This window comes from Microplitis mediator, chromosome 1 (assembly GCF_029852145.1).
Source record: "Microplitis mediator isolate UGA2020A chromosome 1, iyMicMedi2.1, whole genome shotgun sequence".
NCBI lineage: Eukaryota > Metazoa > Arthropoda > Insecta > Hymenoptera > Braconidae > Microplitis > Microplitis mediator.
In genome coordinates, this window is record NC_079969.1 from 21594254 (window position 1) to 21614548 (window position 20295).

The 20295-nt window shown below is 27.4% G+C and overlaps 2 protein-coding genes across 2 annotated transcripts; one reads left to right on the plus strand and one right to left on the minus strand.

Moving 5' to 3' along the window:
* Window positions 1–48: 48 nt before the first annotated feature.
* Window positions 49–12235, plus strand: LOC130675476 (ubiquitin carboxyl-terminal hydrolase 3-like). Its single transcript, XM_057481200.1, has 7 exons — window positions 49–1011; window positions 3973–4120; window positions 4833–5346; window positions 7544–7801; window positions 8530–8778; window positions 8955–9148; window positions 10646–12235. The coding sequence occupies exons 1-7, from the start codon at window positions 921–923 to the stop codon at window positions 10806–10808; spliced, it is 1617 nt and encodes a 538-aa protein (XP_057337183.1). The 5' UTR covers window positions 49–920; the 3' UTR covers window positions 10809–12235.
* A 4683-nt stretch (window positions 12236–16918) lies between these two features.
* LOC130674986 (60S ribosomal protein L35) lies at window positions 16919–19206 on the minus strand. The gene is made up of 3 exons (XM_057480445.1): window positions 19087–19206; window positions 18763–18890; window positions 16919–17268 (listed from the first exon to the last, which is right to left on the minus strand). Exons 1-3 carry the CDS (start codon window positions 19087–19089, stop codon window positions 17037–17039), a joined length of 363 nt encoding a protein of 120 aa, XP_057336428.1. The 5' UTR covers window positions 19090–19206; the 3' UTR covers window positions 16919–17036.
* Window positions 19207–20295: the final 1089 nt, after the last annotated feature.

Below are 20295 nucleotides of genomic sequence, written 5' to 3' on the forward strand. Positions count from 1 at the left end.
TCAATACCTAAATCAACCTGACGACGCTATCATCATATATATATATACCATACATATATAGATACACGCGAATCGTATACAGTAAAGACCTAAGACGAGGTCGATGTCGATTTGTGTGATCAGTTTGGGTAGTGAGTTCGAGTCTAGTCAGAACACAATAATAATTTAAATAACTGTATGAATTTTATTTGTCAAACCATACGTGGCGTGAGTTGGCCCTAAAAGGCGACATCATCGTCGCCATAAACTGGCGAAAAAACCATTTACTTGACCAACATTTTTAAAACTACACATTTCATATAATATATCTGTGACCGCCATTATAAATCCAAACGATTTTAAAGAAAAGAACAAGAGCTTAAATATTGAATTAATAATTTAAAAAAAAAAAAATAAAAACAAAAGATATACACAAAATTAATCACTGAATATATATTTAAACAAGTCAGCTTGGGACTAATTGGAAATCTCTCCATCATTGACATCTACAAAAGTATACAAAATAAAAATTAAAATAATAAATTTAAAAAATAATTATCTTTAATTATTTAGACTCATTGCTGCTGCGCATTGAGCTCTCATTTAATTTATCTTTTTTTTCATCACCACACCAATAAACTCCATCAGTTGCAAAGTAAAGTGTTGAGGCCTCTGATATGTGACAAATATTACGGGGTACTGAGTGTACTTACGCGTGTACCCCCCATACCAGAGCAGAACGACGAAAATTACTTACATACTTAATATATTAAATATGTGCGCAAATATCATCACACCGGTTGGTAATTAATCAAGTGTTGAGTGAATTTAATTTAAAATAATTTATAAAAATATAAATAAGTGACAAGAAGGCCCAGTAGGGCCGACAATAAAGTACTTACAATAAATATAGTTAAGTTTTATATATTGTGTTCTGAGAAATGGAGTGTCCGCATCTTACACAGAGTGTAAGACTTGGGAGTAATGATATTGAATGGAATTATACTAAAAATTTACCTTTCGTTTGTGCAGGTAATTCTTTTTTTTTAAATTTAAACTATCAAAGCTAAAATTTAAATTTATTATTATTATTTTATATTTTTAAAATATTTATTTTAAATCTATTGTATTAAAAAGTCATTTTTCATTACCTTATCCCTTTCTTTACAGGCCATTACTCTTTTGGCCTTGGTACGCTCGTTTAACGAACAACCAACGGCATTTTATGGATAATGTTTTTTTATTATTATTATTATTATTATTATTATTATTATTATTGGTATTGTTTATTTTCTATAATATTGTATTATTTAATACCGAATATGTAACACACGTTTTTTTATTTATTTTTTTTATTGTCTACGGGAAGTTTTTTTGCTCAATGTCCAACTTGGCAGCTATTACTCATGTAAAGATTCAAAATTTTTTTTACGTGTAAAGATATTGAACTCGTGTTTTATTATTTATGTGTAAGTGTATAGATATATATATATTTATGTATACATATATGTATTTAGTGTTTACATAGAAGACCTCGGTACAATTATCGTTCATTGTACACGTGCGCGCGCACATTTCATTGTAAAATCAATACTTAAAAACGCTAATCAGCTGATTCAAGATCTATCTTACATTAATTTAGTGGTTACTTATAAGTACTGTCTAATTAATTTTCAGTAATTTTGTATATTTATTTATATTACTTTCTTTCTTTTTATTTTTGTTTTATCCGTTTTGATATAATTTCTGAGTCCAAAACGGATATGGAAAAATCTAGTTCATTATAACGCCACTCCTTATTAAAAAAAAAAAAAAAGTAATGAAGAAGAATAAAGAATTGAAGGAATGAGAAAATGAAATTTTTTTATTTTTATTTCAAATTTCCGAAGCCGAGTTTTCTTAGCAAATTTCCTCTTTTCTACTTTACGATTCTATATGACCTCGAAACTATACTTAAACTCAAGGAAATGCGCCTTTTTCTTTCTCCTTTTTATTATTTTTTTATTGCTGTCTATTTCCTCTACTCCCTTATAACTCGCGACCGTCTTTTATAATACACGCGAAAGTACAAAAGACCCCAGAAAATATTGATCTTCGTTGTATTTGTTCATGTATATTACTTTTATTAAAATATAAAGTACGTACGTTTTTGTGAAATTTTGTTTACTGCTATCTTACATTAATAAAGAAAAAATAAATTATTTAATCAAGTAATATTTTCTTGTCAAATTATTTTTTTACTCGAGTGCAGTATTAAATTTTTTATTATAGACTTGAATTTCTGATACTGTGACAAAAAAATATTCATAAACTGTTAGTTATACACAGAAAAAAGTTATCTTGAGTCAATGAAATATTTTGGGACAAACGTTTTTGGGAATTAAGTCAAGATTATTTTGAGTCGACAGAATTTGTCTTGGTCAGAGGAGATTTCTACTTTACCCGGTAAAATTGAGGTTTTCAAAAATATTTTTTTGAATCAAGAATATTTACTTTCAGTCGGGAATTTTAAACTTCCCGCTGCGAAAATTGAAAATTAAAAAAAAAGGGAAGTTATCGGCTTCCGTTCGATTTTCAAAAATTGATTTTTCATCAGATCTTGACGTTTTGACATCCTAGGAATTTATTCTGACTGTTTCCGGATGGACGTCTGTGTGTGGGTGTGTGTGTAAACTTTTTTTGTCCAACGATATCTTTGGAACGAATCAACCGGTTTGGGCATGCTTGGCGGCAATCGAAAAATCTCACCAAGACTTAGATCTGATTAGATTGTAAAGTCGATCGGTCGAGTAGTTTACGAGTTATATGAAAAATGAAAATTGAAAAATTCTTTTTTTTGAGGTATTTTTTCATATAACTCATAAACTACTTGCCCAATTTGCCTCAAATTATGCTCAATTCTAAGTTTTAATGAGCCCTTTTGACGACAAAAATTAATTTTTTTGGATGAATATCAAAATAACTATTTTTTTTATTTCGAAGAGCTCAAAAATTTAGAAATTATAACGTTTTCGACCTTTCTGAGCTCGACAGCGGGAAGTTTAGGAGTTGGCCCACAGGGTCAACCGTTTTTCAGATTTTTTTTCTGTGTATAAAAAATATTTTAATTTGTTTATATAACTTAATAGTGAGGTATAAACATGTCTGAATTTTTGAAAATCAAACTGTCATATCTGAGATCAAAATGAATTTGATAAATGATCTAGGGTCTGTATTAAGATTTCAAATTTTAATATGAATGGGGTAAAAAAAAAGCACCAAGCTGAGACATTTGAGAAATTTGAATTTAATTTGGATTGATTTTCAAAAAATTTATTTCCTTTTATAATTTAAAATTATAAATTATATTTAAAATAAAACAAAGTTCTGTTGTCTTAAAAAAAATTTCTTGAATTAAATTTTTTTTCCATAAATTTAAAAATTTTTATTCAATACAATATTTAGTAATTCGTCAGCACTTGATAGTAATAATAATAATAATAAAATTAATATTCATGCTTTTTGAATAATTTTAAAAATTAATTTATACACGGAAAAAATGAATTATATAAATTTAGAAACGACAAGTGAAACAAATGATAGTGATCAATAAATACTATCATTCTAAATAGTAATTTGTTAATTTATAATTATAGGATCAATATTAAAATTTATCGTCTATACAGGAAAAATTGATATTGGAACTTTAAATATTACAAATTTATGAAACATTGTAAAATTTATTGGTTGCAATGTTAAAATTCACTATATTGACAACCAGGTTCCGGGTTATAATTTAAAACACTAATTTTCAGAGTTTCTTTTTTTCCGTGTCTAATTAATAATCATATATTAATTTGAACGTATAATCATAACAGCTAATTACTAATTATCAGTTACTAATTATACGTTCTGATCATAAATTATTACTACCATTATTATAATATATATATATATGTAGATAGTGTTAATTGTAATTATATTTAAAAATAAAATTTTGATAATAAAATTCAGTATGTGGAACGGAGAAAAGTACATGGCTGTGCTTACATTGCGGGAACGTGCATTGTGGGCGTTATATGTCTGGTCATGCACTGCAGCATCATGAGAAAAATACTCATCACTGTGTATGCATTGACTGTGAAAATCTATCTGTATATTGGTAAATTTAATTAATTATTTATAATATTAATGCACTGTAAAAAATTACGATACTCAAGTTAACCGACGTATAATAATTTTTGGAATTTATTCAAAACGATAAATTGTAAAAAAAAAAACATTTAAAAAAATTGCACCTATAGTTTTTTTAATTTTCTACAGGTGCATATTTTTAGTTTTTTTTTTTTTGTAATTGATTTGTTGAAAAAAAATCCGAAAATTGTTAATTGTCACTAACTTCAGAAATGAGTGTGAATGTATCAGACATCAGACAAAATTAAAATTATAAATAAATAGAGTGAATAATTTAAAAAATAATATTTATAAAAAGTGGACTTATTAATTTCAAAATTTTTTAAATGCGCATTTAGTAAAAATTTTATTTTATTAATTATCTATTCTATTTATTAATAATTTTAAGTTTGTCTGATGTCTTCTGCTACATTCACACTCATGCTTCAGAAACATAAAAAATTGGGAGTAAATTCGGAGTGATTACATATTTTATTTAAATCCGAATTCACTCCGATTCAGAATTTTAATATTAAAATAAACTCTTTTTAGGAGTGAATTTCACTCCCAAGGGATTATATAAATACGCAGTAATTCGACCCGGATTTACTCCGTTAATTTTTTACAGTGTAAATAAATAAACGAATTTAATTATTTGTTAATAGTAAAAAAAAAAAAAAAAAATGATAAATTAATTTCAGTTATTCATGTGACGAATATGTTGTTAATGATACGTCAACTGGTCAAATAGAAAAAATACGTCAAAATACATTTCGTAAAGGTGAACAAAAAGAGAACGATGAGAATTGGAGTTCATCGTCCTCATCAGGATTAGACAATGGCAATGGCGATACTGATTCAGATGCGATATGGAAGACTGAGGTGGTTGTACGAAATTTACGACCGCGCACACGTAAGAGACTTCACTCGTTTGATGAAACGAGCGGCGATAATCGGCCAGTTCCTAAACGACGGAGTTCTAAGGCTACCAAAGAAAAAAAAGTCGTTGGATTAAGAAATCTCGGCAATACATGTTTTATGAATGCTGTACTTCAATCATTTAATAATATCAGCCATTTTTGCGAGTACCTTACGCAAATGCCAAGTCTTGAGGGCATTGCCTTTGATGAACCGCCAACTCACAGAGGACGGATTGTTGCTCCCGGTCGAGCTAAAGAACTGAGCGATGCGTTACTTGCTGAAGAGCTTAGAAAGGTACTAGTACTATTTCTTATTAATAATAAATTAAAATTATTTATTTATTTTACGCATTTCTGCAATTTAAAAATAATACATATAGATGCTTTGGCTGGTTTTCAATATAGAGTAGAAGTACCATTCGTGGCCACTGCTTCATTTTTTAACATTTAATACTTTATTTTAATTAACAAAAAAGTGTAAAATAAAATTTTTATTTTAACAGTGGGATAAAAGAATCTCTGAAGAAATCTTAAAAATGAATTATGTCATTGCGTAATTTGCAAATTATTTTATTTAAATTTTTCAAGTGTCAAAACTGGCTCTAAAGTGGCCAAAAACGGTACCTCTACTCTATAAGTAATAAAAGAAAATTAAAATTTGAAATTTTTAACATTTTAAATCAACTTAACAATTAGTCAGTAAAATTTTAGCCGAGGATTTAAAACTAACAATAGTAACTCCAAAGTAATTTAAGTTTTCAGAATATTTATTCACTGCATTTAAAAGTTTATATTTTGGACAATGTTTTATATAATTTTTCCCTGTGGTTGGCATATTCAATAATCAAATTTGTCTGAGTCCTTGTTTAGATATATGAAATCTATAGATCTCAGTAAATCATGAGAAACTATCATATTATTAATTAGTTTGAAAAAGACGCATAATTCCGATTATTCTTCATCTAAATAAAAGCAAAAAGTTAAATTTAATTATAATCTTCATAAATATTTAAAATAACTTTTTAAATTATAATACGCGCTAAAACTTTCTCTCAATTGCGATATTTTAGTACCTTGCAAAATATAGTTATTAATATTTTTTTTTCTTTACAAATATATCTAATAAATATATTAATTATATTTATTTATTTAAATATAAACCAATAATTAAAATTGTTAAATAGATAAATTAAAAATAAAGTTTTAGAAAGTATAAAAAAAAAACAGATAGAAAATATATAGAAAAAGAATATGAATAAAACAGAAAAAAATACCTCAAGATTACCCAGCCTTGGAAAATCGAGTTTGTTTCTCAGTCGATTTACGCCGCCTCCTGCAACGCGACAAAAGCCACCCGACCCACCTCTTGCACTTACTCTTTCACATCTTCACATCCTGTCTATTTCTATATTTTATCATTCTCTCTCTTGTACCCTCATTTTAAATTTTTACCTACCCTATTTTTTCAACCGTTAAATTTTTTTACAGATAAAAAAGATCTTTGATTTACGTACAGTAATATTCATTAACTCCAAATACATCGTTTATATATTTTGTTTATTTTCCTCTATACATTTTTCTTTCTTAACTTATTTTTCCCCCCTTTTAACTCAAATCTCTTAAGATGATATCATTTTTAAAATAAAAATTAATAATGATACCAAGACAATATTAGGGACACCAACTTATTATGTCGTTTCTTAACTTACCTGAAGATCGGAACGTTTTTCGTGGAACGAAAATAGAAAAACAAGACGAACAGTAAAAAATCTATTGATCTAGATTTTTGAAATCTTCGCATAGGCTCTAGTATGACAGCCGAAAATTGCAGGCTACCCCAACTACCCCTTAAGCAGTCAAATTACATGAATTTTTTTAGTTTTCGTTGCGCGAAAAACGTTCCGATCTTCAGATACATGTTTCTTAATGACATTTTTTTTTATCTTGAAAATTTTTTTATATTAAATTAGAATTAACAAAAAAAAAATTCAGATTTCTGACAAAAGGGTTACACACCCCTTTTGGAGGTACCGGGATGGTTTAAAACCCAGCCGCCCCGGCCTATATCGAGGGGCTCTATTCTGCCCCCCGGCCGAGACGCATCCTCCCACAATCCTGTTATACAGGACAGTACCTTACTTAGTATTGCACAACCAGTAGTCTTTAGGGCTCCTTTTTTTTTCGGATCTCCCCGACACTTTTACTTTCTAAATGTCATATATTCAAACTACCTATTTAACGAGTGCTTGCGAGAAGTCTGTATATTAGTGACATCTACTTTTATTTTGGGTTAAATATAAAAGAGCGTCAAATTTAAAATTTTTAACTGACATGAAAACTATTTTGTTACTTAAACGCTTACAAAAAAAAAAAAAATTACTTTCAATAAAAAACAAAAAGTTTAATCTCTACAAAGTTTTAATTATAAACTATGATTGATAAAAATATTTTTTTAAAATGAAAATAAAAATATAATAATTAAAAATTTATAGGTTTTACTAGGCTTGAGTTTAGGCAGTTCAAATGGTCAAGCAATATCACCAGAGTGTCTCTTTCTAGTAATTTGGAAAGTGGTCCCACGTTTTCGAGGATATCAACAACAGGATGCTCATGAATTTCTCACTTACATGCTAGATAGATTGCATACAGAGTTATTGCAACTCTTACCAAGACTCGGTCACGAACCACTTGGACTTCGTGGCAAACAGAGTATTGTTACTGCAGTATTTGGTGGTGCTTTACTCAGTGTGGTATGTAAATATATAAATTTATAATTAAATAAATAAATAATAAATATTGAAAAATTCAAAAGTGCAGACCTCAATCGCTCATGATAATTATTAACATTTAACTTTTAACTTATTAATTTTATGTTTTATTTTTGGTTTCATTTTTTTAGTTTTTTCTTTCAGTTTAATTTTTATTATTTAAATTTTTTCCTAGATGTAGATTTTTTTTTAATTTTACTGTCACACTAGTGCTCTCGCCAGTATTTAATGGAGAAAAAAAAATAGAAAATAATAATAAAAATAAAAAATGGCAGCTAAATTTTTAGTGAATTAACGGTTTTAAGTTTTTTATTAATTACAATTAAACAAAAAGGATTTAGATAGTGATTTTCAAAAGGATTCTTGCGACCAAAGATACAAAGCTACTAAAAAATAAATTAGGCCAATTTATTATATTTTTCGAGAGTTATCGTGGTTCCAAAGAGAGCAGAATAATTGATAGCACAGGTTTCTTGGATTAAAATAATTCACTTAAATCAGTGGAATAATGAATAGATTTAATACCAGGTCGAAATTATTCCTTAATAAATTATCTTTGTACTAGTATACAATTTAGCCCATTTTAGTTTAATAAAAAAAGTGTAGAGATAATTTAACGTGAGTGAATTAGTCGAAAAAATAATTTCGATCGTAAAGCCTTCGCGCTTGAGGTATGCAATAAATATAAATTGTTAATTATTATTATGTAGGTACACTGCATGAACTGCCGAACAGATTCAAAAACCCACGAACCTTTTCAAGATCTTTCTTTGGATATTCCCGACAAATTTCAAAGAAGAACAGCGACAAAGGAACAAGAAGAAGTTTGCAGTCTGACATTCAGTCTCTCTCGTTTCTTCAAAGTCGAAGAACTTGCTGACAGTGAACTCTACTACTGCAATAACTGTATGGGAAAGCAACGTTCAACCAAGAGGTTCTGGATTCACAGGCTGCCTAACGTTAGTTGGCATCATCTAAACCCTCTACTTCTTCTTCTTCTTCTTATTATTATCAATATTATTATTATTTTTTCTCTTGGAATAAAAAATTTAACAAGATTTTGTTGCATTAAATTAAAATCCGTATATATAAAATACCAAACTCTGGACAGCACCTCAGCGTTTTTCTCTTCCAGGTGTTGTGCCTTCACATAAAAAGATTTAGGTGGTGCAATTCCTACCGCTCCAAGGTGGATACGCAGGTTGATTTTCCAATGGAATCACTTGATATGTCACCGTTTACTGTATGCGGATCTGCTGGTGTAAAACTCGGCGCACAAAATAGTCATCTGTATGATCTTGCTGCTGTTATTGTTCATCATGGATCAGGGTGAGTTTATTATTTTTTTTTTTTAATAAACTAAATATTTTTACCCAAGGAGATTTATTTCGACCAAAAAAATTTAATTATTGTATTAATTAAATTAGTTAAAAATTTTTTAATTTAATGTCTCTTAAAAATAATAAATAAATTATACTATCGCATAACGAAAAATTTTAAATAAAATCATTCATTGAAAAAATACTAAATTATTTTTCATTCTTAAATTTAAAAACCACAAAATTATTTAAATATTTATGGTTCAATTATTGAGACGATTGCGTGTTAATTAAATGCACAGAAATTATTATTTTTGAAAAGTTATGACGTCATGGTAAAGCCGGATTCCCTGATTAAGAAAAATTATTTTAAATAATTTGAATCGGAGAATATATAAATATACACTTTGCATGGATTAAATCATTTTTTTTTTAATCATGACCATATATGTTGACCACCTGACGGAGACTGAAATAAACACATGGAAAAATTACTATAACCACAGTAAAATCGACAATGGTTACAGTAATTTGGGATGTAATCTTTGTTAATTTTACTGTGGCCACAGTAGGTTTATTTCAATATCCGTCAAGGGGTCAATATGGTCCAGCTTTAATATGACACCATAGAATTTCAAACAAGAACAATTTTTCCGTGTACAATATGACGTATTCAAATCTAAATATATTGCGTCACTAATTTGAAAAGGACTTGTACTTTATGATACTGAAGTTAGCCAACGTCTAATAATTTTTGGATTATTTTTCAAAACGATAAATTACAAAAAAAAAAATATTTGAAAAAAATTACACCTACAATCTGAATGTAGCAGACATCAGACAAATTGATAATTATAAATAAGTAGAGTAAATAATTTAATAAATGCACTTATTAATTTTTTAATTTTTTAAATGCGCATTTTTAAAAAATTTTATTTTATTAATTATTTACTCTATTTATTATTAATCTTAAATTTGTCTGATGTCTGCTACATTCACACTCATTTACATCTTTAGTTCTTTTTTTTTTTTTTTTTTTAATTGTTTTAATTGATTTAGTGAAAATAAAATCTGAAAATTGTTCATTATCTGTCAATTTCAGGATCATTATATTTTTATACGCCCTTTTGAATTTAGTCACTGAGTTTAAAACCAAAAGGGCTTACAATTTTTTTTTCATTACTAATTGTTTTGTAGACTTATTTTATAGCTAAAAAAATTTTTTCTAATTTTCAGCTTTCAAATAAGTCTACAATATGATTAGCAATTAAAAAAAAAATTATACGCCCTTTTGGTTTCAAACTTAGTGACTAAAGCCAAAAGGGCGTAAAAAAATGAGTCCTTTCAGAATTACTGACGCGATATTCACATAAATTTGCGTTGGAAAAGTAATTGATTAAACAATTAAATTTAAAAATATCAAAAGAAAGTGTATGATTTAATTATTGGAATGTAATTTTATAAAAAAAAATGCATAAAAGAATAAATGAATGTAAATTATTTTTAGTGCTGGCACTGGACATTACACTGCCTTTGCTGTTCACGATGGCCAGTGGTTTCATTTCAACGACAGTAGTGTACGACCAGCGAGCTCCGAATCTGTTGCCAAGTGCAAGCCTTATATTCTTTTTTACGTACGCCGAGAATTTTCAATTCCACCGCCATTGTGACATCGTCGTGTAATTGCTAAAATTCCCACTAATGGTGATAATAATAATCAAGACATAGACGATGAAAATTCAACTACTGCTACTGCTGCTGTTACTGTCGCCGATGCCGTTGTCGCTGCTGCTGCTGCTGCTGCTGACGAGTATGAAAATGAAATCGTTTGAAACCATATAGAAAGTGAGATTAATGAGGATGACAATTAATAAGCGATTCAACCGTAACAAAAGTCTGCGTACTTTAAATAGATTAGATAGAGAAACGTTGCATCCGCTTATTTAAATGCCTCACTAAAATACCGCCAATTTAAATACATGGGAAACAAGAACAAAAACTTAGTAAAATTACATACGTTATTTTTTTTTTTTTTTTTTTTTCACGCCTCATTCTTATTCACTTCTGTGAATTCTCTGCCCAATTCTATTCTCGGGTTTTCCACAACACGTCCTTTCTTTAAAAATAAAATATAAACCTTCTAAACTCCGTCCTAATTGTGGACGATTAATATGAAAAAAAAAAAAAGTTAATCATTTTATTATTTTATATGTTTAATTATTCGCTTTAGTGTTAAGCGTAATTCGATTTATGTGCATAGAAAATTATTATTTTATTATTTAGTAAAATCTATGCACGCTTATTGCCAAATTCGTTTCTCAGATTAAAAAAAAAAATGAATAATAATATAATAGGATTTTGAATTAATAATAAAAATAAATATGAAAAATATAAATTAAATAAATGATGACGAGCATACATGGATATTAAGTATTGATGATCTGCGAATTAAGTTTTAATTGACTAAATACACAAAGAAATTCTATATTTTTCTAGATACCTGATGATTATGTAATAAATGAATGAAAAAATAAATAAAAAGTTGCCAATCGTTTATACAATTTAAATAAAAATTAATTAAAGAACGGTATTTAATTGTGATATAGAGAAACGAAGGCATTAATATTTGAATTTATAGTCATAACAAATATGTAATACACATATATAGGTTTATTATGTATGTATACATTAATAGATATCAATGTATATTTATAATTCGTAATGCGAGTACGTAAAATATTTAATATCGAGATTAAAGGTATCAGTTTATTGATTATTATGTTCGACATTATAATTATCTATTTTATTTTTACATACAGTAATACTATTATATAAATATATATCACAATCATCAAATAATTTTCCGTTATATAAAAAAATAATAAATAATATTATCTCGTTTAAATTTGCCGCCATTTTAATTAAATTTGAAATTTTTTAATATTTCAACTATTATTGTTGTAAAAATTATGAATGACAAATATTTTAAGACTTGATTTATTTTTACGATGAAAATTATGGGATAAAATAGATAATTTGAATTGATGACGTTTAAGCGCATTCTCACTTGAGTAAAAAAATTTCGTCCCAAAAAGATTCCAAAAAAGTCTGACATGTGAAACTTCTAACCATGAGATAGATTAGAACGAGTGAAACTTTTTTTGAATTTTTAGAATTTTGATAGTAAAAAAAAGTTTATCTAGGATTTTATATGAGCAAATTTTGAGTCAAAAATAACGTTTATAAAACATGTTTTTTAAAACGTATTTTTACTACATTTTACGCTCATTCCGAAAAAGTTTCCATCAGAAACCAGTAGTATGATGAGAATAAAAGAACGTTCATAAAAAATTTCAAATTAGAGGTTTTCAAACCTTTTTGAAACGAGGGTAAAATTTTTTGACTTAAAATTCACTCATATAAAGTCCTAAGTAAACTTTTTTGTACTAAAAAAATTACCAAAGTTCCACTCAAAGTTCTAATCTGTCTCAAGTTTTGAAGTTCCACATGTCAAACTTGCCTGGAATTTTATTAGAACAAATTTTTTTTACACGGGCAGTGTCCTCCACTTTTTAAAAAATTTCATTGACTTTCGACTGTCATGAGCGTATAAAAATTTTATCAATCAATTAAAAAAAAAAATTTTTAGCATTAATTATGAAAAGGAGAACGCAGTTGCAATTTTGCTAAGATATAGATTTAAAACAAATTACTTACAGTTGATATCAGTAAGGAGTTAAACGAAATTTGTTGAATAAATTTCAGTAAATTCTTGATGTCAATTTTATAATTCGAGTTATCAAATTTCGTCGGCTAAAATTTAGGCAACAAATTTCGTTTAACTCTCAATTGATAACAACTGCGAGTAATTTTTTAAAAAATCTATACCTCGGCGACTATTATCGGTAACTGCGTTGTCCATTTTCAATTTACGCTTTAATTTTTTTGAAATTAATTGTTAGAATTTTAAAACTGTTGTGACAGATTCAAGGTTATTGAATATTTTTGAGAAATAGGGGGAGGGGGGCTTATTTGTCTACTGATAGATTAAAAAATTAATTTGTTAACATAAATTTTTTTTTCTGATTTTTTAAAATGAAGATCCGGAAAAGTTTTGGGCAAAAAGGTTTACAATTATACTGAACAAATAATATATTAATATGTATCTGCGTAAGAACTGATCGTTCAAGTAACGAAAAAAAATATTTAACGCAGAATTTTTTTTTCTATTATAATAATTCTTCATTTCTTTTCATGTCATTTAATTTTTTTGTATTATCGATATTAATATTAATATTATTATAATTATTCATAAATAGTTATTTAAATAAGAAAACATATTCATAAATCGCTGTCATTTATTAGCCTATATCTGTTGAATAAGGGAAGGAAAAAAAAAAAGATAAATTAAAATCTTCAATGGCTGTTTTGTGATTATTTAAAAGACTTATTTTTTCTATAATTACTAAAGATAATAATTAAGGTATTAAATTAAGTTGGAATATGTTAGCCGAAGGAATCATTTATTAATTATTATTATTATTATTATTAACAATTAATAAAAAAATCTAAATAACAAAAAAGTAAGAAAGTTGCAAACAAGTTGAATTTACTGTACTGATGGGAAAGGGAAGTTACTTATTTATAGACAATTGGGATGAGGAAACAAAACACGTAAGTGTATGATAGCTGAAGTAGAAAAACGAAAAAAAATATAAATAAATAAACCTTGCCTATGTATAAATAAAAAATGTGGTTTAACACTCCACAGATATCTTGGTGAATAAACATCTGTTGAAAAATAAATTGCTGAGTTTACAATTATTGTTTTTTTTTTTTTTTTTTTATATAGATTTTATAGAAATTGATTTATAACATTTGTCCTCATGGTGAATTTTTCAAGAATTTTGTCATAGTCTATCGTGATTAGTAGAGTAGATTCGAAAAATACCATTAGTTCAAAAATTTATATATAAATACGAGGATGATGTCGGGAAAAAATTCCCTGAAATTTGCAGCCCTGAATATTAATTTTAAGTATTTTCTATGAGCGTGAAAAGATTTTCCATTTTAAATACACGTAAATCAAGATTTTTTTTTTAATTTCTATAACTCAGTCTCATTTCATGCTATCGAGTCGGGTTAGATCGCGATTTACTCAGAATTTAGCAACCTACAATTGTTTTCTTACGGCGAAACTTATACTGGTGAGTTGGTGCGGATCACTGAAGTTAATTTTTACCTAAAATTCTCATATTTTTGCTGTTATCCGAAATAATCGACTTTACATAAAAAATGTAAATAGCAAATTTGTTGGAAGTTTGATCTATATTATTAAGAGAATAAGAAAGATTTTGTTCCCACCATATCTATATGATAGAATTAGTTAATGTTATTGAAATTAGTATCATTAGATAGGTCTTGACTTGAATTTGTGCCTTTTCATAGTTTAAACTCTTTTCAATTGCCGAGTATTGATATAAATAGATTTATCTATATCATTCGAATTGGTTCCATGCGTTTTGAGCACCTGACAAAATATCCCCAGTTTTGTGTCAGTCTTTTTGGCTTTTTTCACTATTTTTGCTTTCTTTTCATGGGGATATTTTGTCCGGAGATATTTTGCCAGGTGCTCAAAACGCCTGATACCATTCGAATTATATACATTTAAATTACGCGAGAAAAAAGACGATCGTATTTATTTTCTTTAAATAAATTAATACTTACAATTATTCTGTCACTAAATATGACTGAATGTCACTGAATATATAGCTATATCATTTATATCACGTTACTTATTCCAAAATGACAGATTTTTATACTCCCTTTTGGTTTTAGGAAACTTCTCAATGCCAAAAAAATGTGCATAGAAAAAAGAAGAATTCATTGACACAAAAAATCTTTACTCGCCTAAAGAAAATTTTAACTTACCCCTATAAATTTTTTGCATTATGAATTGAAAACAAAAATTTAATTAGAACTAGAAAAACTAAGTTGGTGCAAGGAATTATTTCTCGACCAAAAAAATATTTTCTCGCCCCAAGACAATTTTTGTATTTAATTCATAATTCATAAAATTTCTTGGTGCAAATTAAAATTTTTTGCGGCAAGAAATCCTTTTTTTCTGCATATTTTATAAATTTAGTAGTGATAGTTGAGCAGTCACGTAGTTTCTATAAAAAAGTTCTCGTTTTATATAAAAAAAGTTCTATAGACCTAATTCCTTAGATCAATAATTTCTGAGATATTGAACTTTAACTCATGAAAAGTTTGAAATTATTGATTTTCCATAATACATTACTATATTTCCGATTAAATATCACTTGTCCCAAATTCGACGAGGGAAAAAAATTTTTTAAATTACAGAATTCTATAATTTATCAAGGACTCGGAATACCGAAGAGGCCAATACAATTCTCTATAGAAAAATGTATTGGCTTTTTCAGTATACTGAGCGTTGATGAATTATAAAATTCCGTAATTAAAAAATTTTTTTTCACATGTTATGAGAAATGAGAAATGGAAAATTGAAATCAGAAAATACTTAATGTTAATATTAAAAGCTCTAAATTTGATAGCAGGTTTTTTTTACCCTTCTAAAACTTTTAAAATTGTGTCCTTGAAAAATAAAAAATTGTTGATTTTTTTTTATCAGTTCAATACTCATACTCATATTTCTTTTCCATAAAGAACTTCATATACTATCTTTATTTTTGAAGTATGAAAATATTTTAAGATAATATATATAGAATTATTCATTTTCACACAGAAATGAAACATAAAAAATTGTCTTGCTATGAGTTTTTTTTATGTAAATAATTTTCTGTTAAAATATAATTAATAACTAAATTATTTAAATTAATCCTTGGCAACGAAAAATTTGTAACTTTATTAATTGGACGATTTTTTCATGTATAATCATAATGGATATCGCGAAACACGAAAAAATTTTTTTATGTATATTTTTTAAAAATTTTCAGTGACAATTAACTTGCTTATTAAAAACATTAAAATTTTCATTTGTTTGCTACTTCCAGCATTTCTATTTAGTATATTCTTGTTATATATTAATCATTCACGACTTTTACGCCGAAGATTACTCACCAATATTTATCTCGAGTATTAAATAAACTTGGATACTTCATGTTTTTTAAAATTAATCATCAATATATTAGGAGATAAAACACTAATTAGATCTAAAAAAGGAAGAAACAGTATCAAAATTTATGTAAAAAAATGATAGTGAAGTTAGCAGACGTTTAATAATTTATAGATTTTTTTTCAAAATATAGATATATAAATACATGGAGAGATCGTGTACTAGTTCCTTGAACAGGTACTAGGTATTTTACCTGGTTACATGTCTAAATATTAGTCATAATATCACGCGACAAAACATCATATAATAAATTATCAGACCTCTAATTATCACTTACTTAAATATCGCAATGTTTCAATATCATATGAAAAAATATTATATTTATTAACATGAAATATACTAGCCATCGAATATCTATATGTACACGATTTTTTTTTACGCATGATATTCTGATAGATGATAATTAGACGTAAAATATTTTCTATATTTCATTATTTATATATTTTGGCATTGATATTATGACTGTGATATTAGTCGTGACACCTTTTACCTTATGCATATTTTTTTTTTGTAATTGATGCATTGAAAAAAAAAAAATCCAAAAATGTCAATTGTCTACTAACGTCAGGATCATAAAAACTTGTACTCATGTAGATTGAACAATAAATAATAGTCAGTAAGTACATTGATGATAGATCTTTAAAATTTATTAATCGCAGGATGTTATGCGGAGTAAACAATATTCTACAATGTAAAAAAAAATTTATATCAATGTTTACGAAACATAAATTAATGAAACTTATGCCTTGACAGCGAATTTCCTCATTGGCCAGCTTGAGAGTTTTCGGGTTTCTTTAAGAGTTTTAGCGTTAGCTTGATGAGTAGTCAAACGACGACGGATAGCCCTGGTTTTTTTTGGCCTCAAATCCAATGGTTTCCACTTTTTGTTGGTGTACAACTTTCGCAAATTTTCCTTCTGCTTCTGGTTGATAATAATGTAAATCCTTGCGATAGATTTACGGAGTACACGCCTGTAAAATTGAATTAGATGTTTATTAAATAATTTAATGTTTAATTATTCATATAAATGAATACAGCCAACATATACATATATATTAAACTGTGTCAGATGAAATCGATTTTATTTTTCGGTCCTATTCGAAAATGACGATGTAACATAAAAAAAAAAATCGGGTACCAAGTGGACCCTCCAACTCAATTACCAAACACACGTTCGCTTAAATGGGATTTCCCATTTATATAACATGGGAAATTTTTTTTTCAATTCGGAATTTTATAACTCGTTAACGGATCAATAAATTGAAACAACTATAACATATTTTTGTAGAGAATCGAACTCTACAAAATAGATCTCTTATAAATTTCTGATAAATCTAACCGTTCAAAAATTACTTAATTATGAAAATCTCAGTTCTTGTTCTAAATGATTCATTTGTAAAACCTGTAATTTTTTAACTGAGATAAAAAATTATGTTATGACGTTTTTTAATTGCTTGTCTATTATGTAACTGAAGATCGGAACGTTTTTCGCGGAACAAAAATAAGAAAAAAGAAATTAAAAGTAAAAAACCTACTGGATCTAGATTTCGAAAATGTTTCGCACGTCACCCGAAAATGATAGACCACCCCCAACTACCCCTAAATTCGCCGTTAGACACAAATTTCATGAATTATTTTCATTTTCGTTGCGTGAAAAACGTTCCGATCTTCAGGTACATTGTCTATTGGCACTCACGTTGATGAACGGTACTATCTTTGTTTCACTTGTACAGTAAATGGGAAGAGTGCCCAAGTTTTTCTCATAAACAAAGAGAAGTCATCAAAAAATTGAAGTGCAGTTCGCTAGTTCATAGAGTAAAGCATCAAGTCTATGTTTTTATTTTATGCTTAGGGCTTTAACTTCAGAGAAAAGCTTGGACAAAATTATCTGATAACCGTTCTTATGGTCCTTTCAATTTAACCATCCGTTAACGAGTTATAAAATTTCAAATTTAAAAGTCTTTTTTATGTTATTTAAATGGGAAATCTTACTTAAGCAAGCGCGCGTTTTGTAGTCAAGTTGGAAGGCCTAACTTAGTACCCTATTTTTTTATGTTACATTCAACGTAATTGCCGTATGGGACCGAAAAAAAATATTGATTTTAAATGGTACAGTCTAATGTACGTACATTTATCCGGTAAGAGACCTAGTACCTAATCATTGATATATTTGTATATTTATATTTAGTAAAATTTATTACATGAGTAGTCAGGTACTAAGTCTTTCAACTTATAAGCACTTTTTTTTTAGTGTAAGGTAAAAGATCTCATACCCGATCGGGGAACTAGTATCCAATCACTCATATATTTGTGTCTTTTTATTTACTAACTTTGACTAGATATAGATAAACAAGTACATGGAGTGACCGGGTACTAGTTCGCTGATGGGGAATTAAGTCTCTTACCTTAGGTATAGGTAGTAATGGGGGGAGGTTATGGAGTAATTTTTAAAATAAAAAACTTACAATTTTAATGGGTCGGAAGAGTTGTGTCGTGCAACTCTAGCACTCATAAGCTCCTTTTTCAAATCATCAAGCTGGGTAAGCAGCTCCTTTTTTTGCTTAAGACGCAATTCTGAACACCTTGGTTTCTTCTGTAAACAATAAATAATTTTAAGGTTAACTACACGTCGCACATCATGTCGCACAAATGCAATAAAATTAAGTTGATTTCCACAATAATAAAATTATTCAATTTATTAAAAATTATCAATCGCCTTTTGTCAATTAGTTTATTTATTATTCAAGTGATTAATGATTAAATTAAAGATTAAATAATTAAAATCTCACCATTGTGACGGATTGCGGTAACCGAGCGCGGAAAAGGAAAGGTAAGAGTCCGAGTCAGAAGGGCTAGAATTTTTTATAACTTCTAACTTCTGACACGTGACGGTGCGCGCGGCGCGTTTGTTCTTTTGGCGGGAAAATTAAAAAATTTTATTACATAAAAATATTGCTGGAATAAATTGTAATGATAATTTTTTTATTTTACCAGTTAAAATAAAAATAATTGTCGTAAATTACACAGACTTAAGGTAAAATCCCCTATACCCGCTCAGTACCATTAGTCGCTCACTTTAACTGTTTAATGCGTTTTTTATACAAAAAAAATTATTATTGATAAATAATTATTTGTGAAGCTAAATATATTAAAATATGATGTATCAAATTATTTTATAATAGATTATAAATTTAAATTAAGTGACTGTTTTAAAAATCGCGCTCAGCCGGGAATATTTTACTTTAAGGGCATTCTCAGACAGTGCCCCCCGCTTTTTAAAAATATGCAATGACTTTCAACTGTCATAATTGTATTAAAATTTTATTAATTAATTAAAAAAAAATTAAAACCTTAATTGAAAAAAGGACAACGTAGTCGTAATTTCGTTGAGATATAGAATTTTAAAAAAATTACTTACAATTGATATCAATTGGGAGTTAAACGAAATTCGTTGAATAAATTTTAGCCAAAAAAATTAAAAAATTCAAATTATAAAATTGACATGACGATTTACTGAAATTTATTTAACGAATTTTGTTTAACTCCTAATTGATATCAAGTGTAAATAATTTTTTTTAAAATCTATATATCGGTGAAATTACGACTACGTTGTCCGTTTTTCAATTTATGCGTTAAATTTTTTTTTTATTAATTCATAAAAATTTGATACACTTATGACAGTTGAAAGTAATTGAAAATTTTTTAAAATTGGGGGGCACTGTCTGAGAATGGCCTTAATATTCGTTCGTTAGATTAAATTTAGATTACGTCAAATTTTTTAAAAATTGTTATAACTATATCTTATTAAATATATTTTTAAAATTCACGAAATTTTATATTATGAAAGAATAAAGTAATATAATTTATAAATTATTTTCCAAATCAATAATCTTATCATAGTTTAATTGATACTATCTTTGAGCGACCCGATGAAAAAAGATTTTATACAATTATATAAAATTATATACAAAAAATGGCCCAATCCAATTGTATACAAC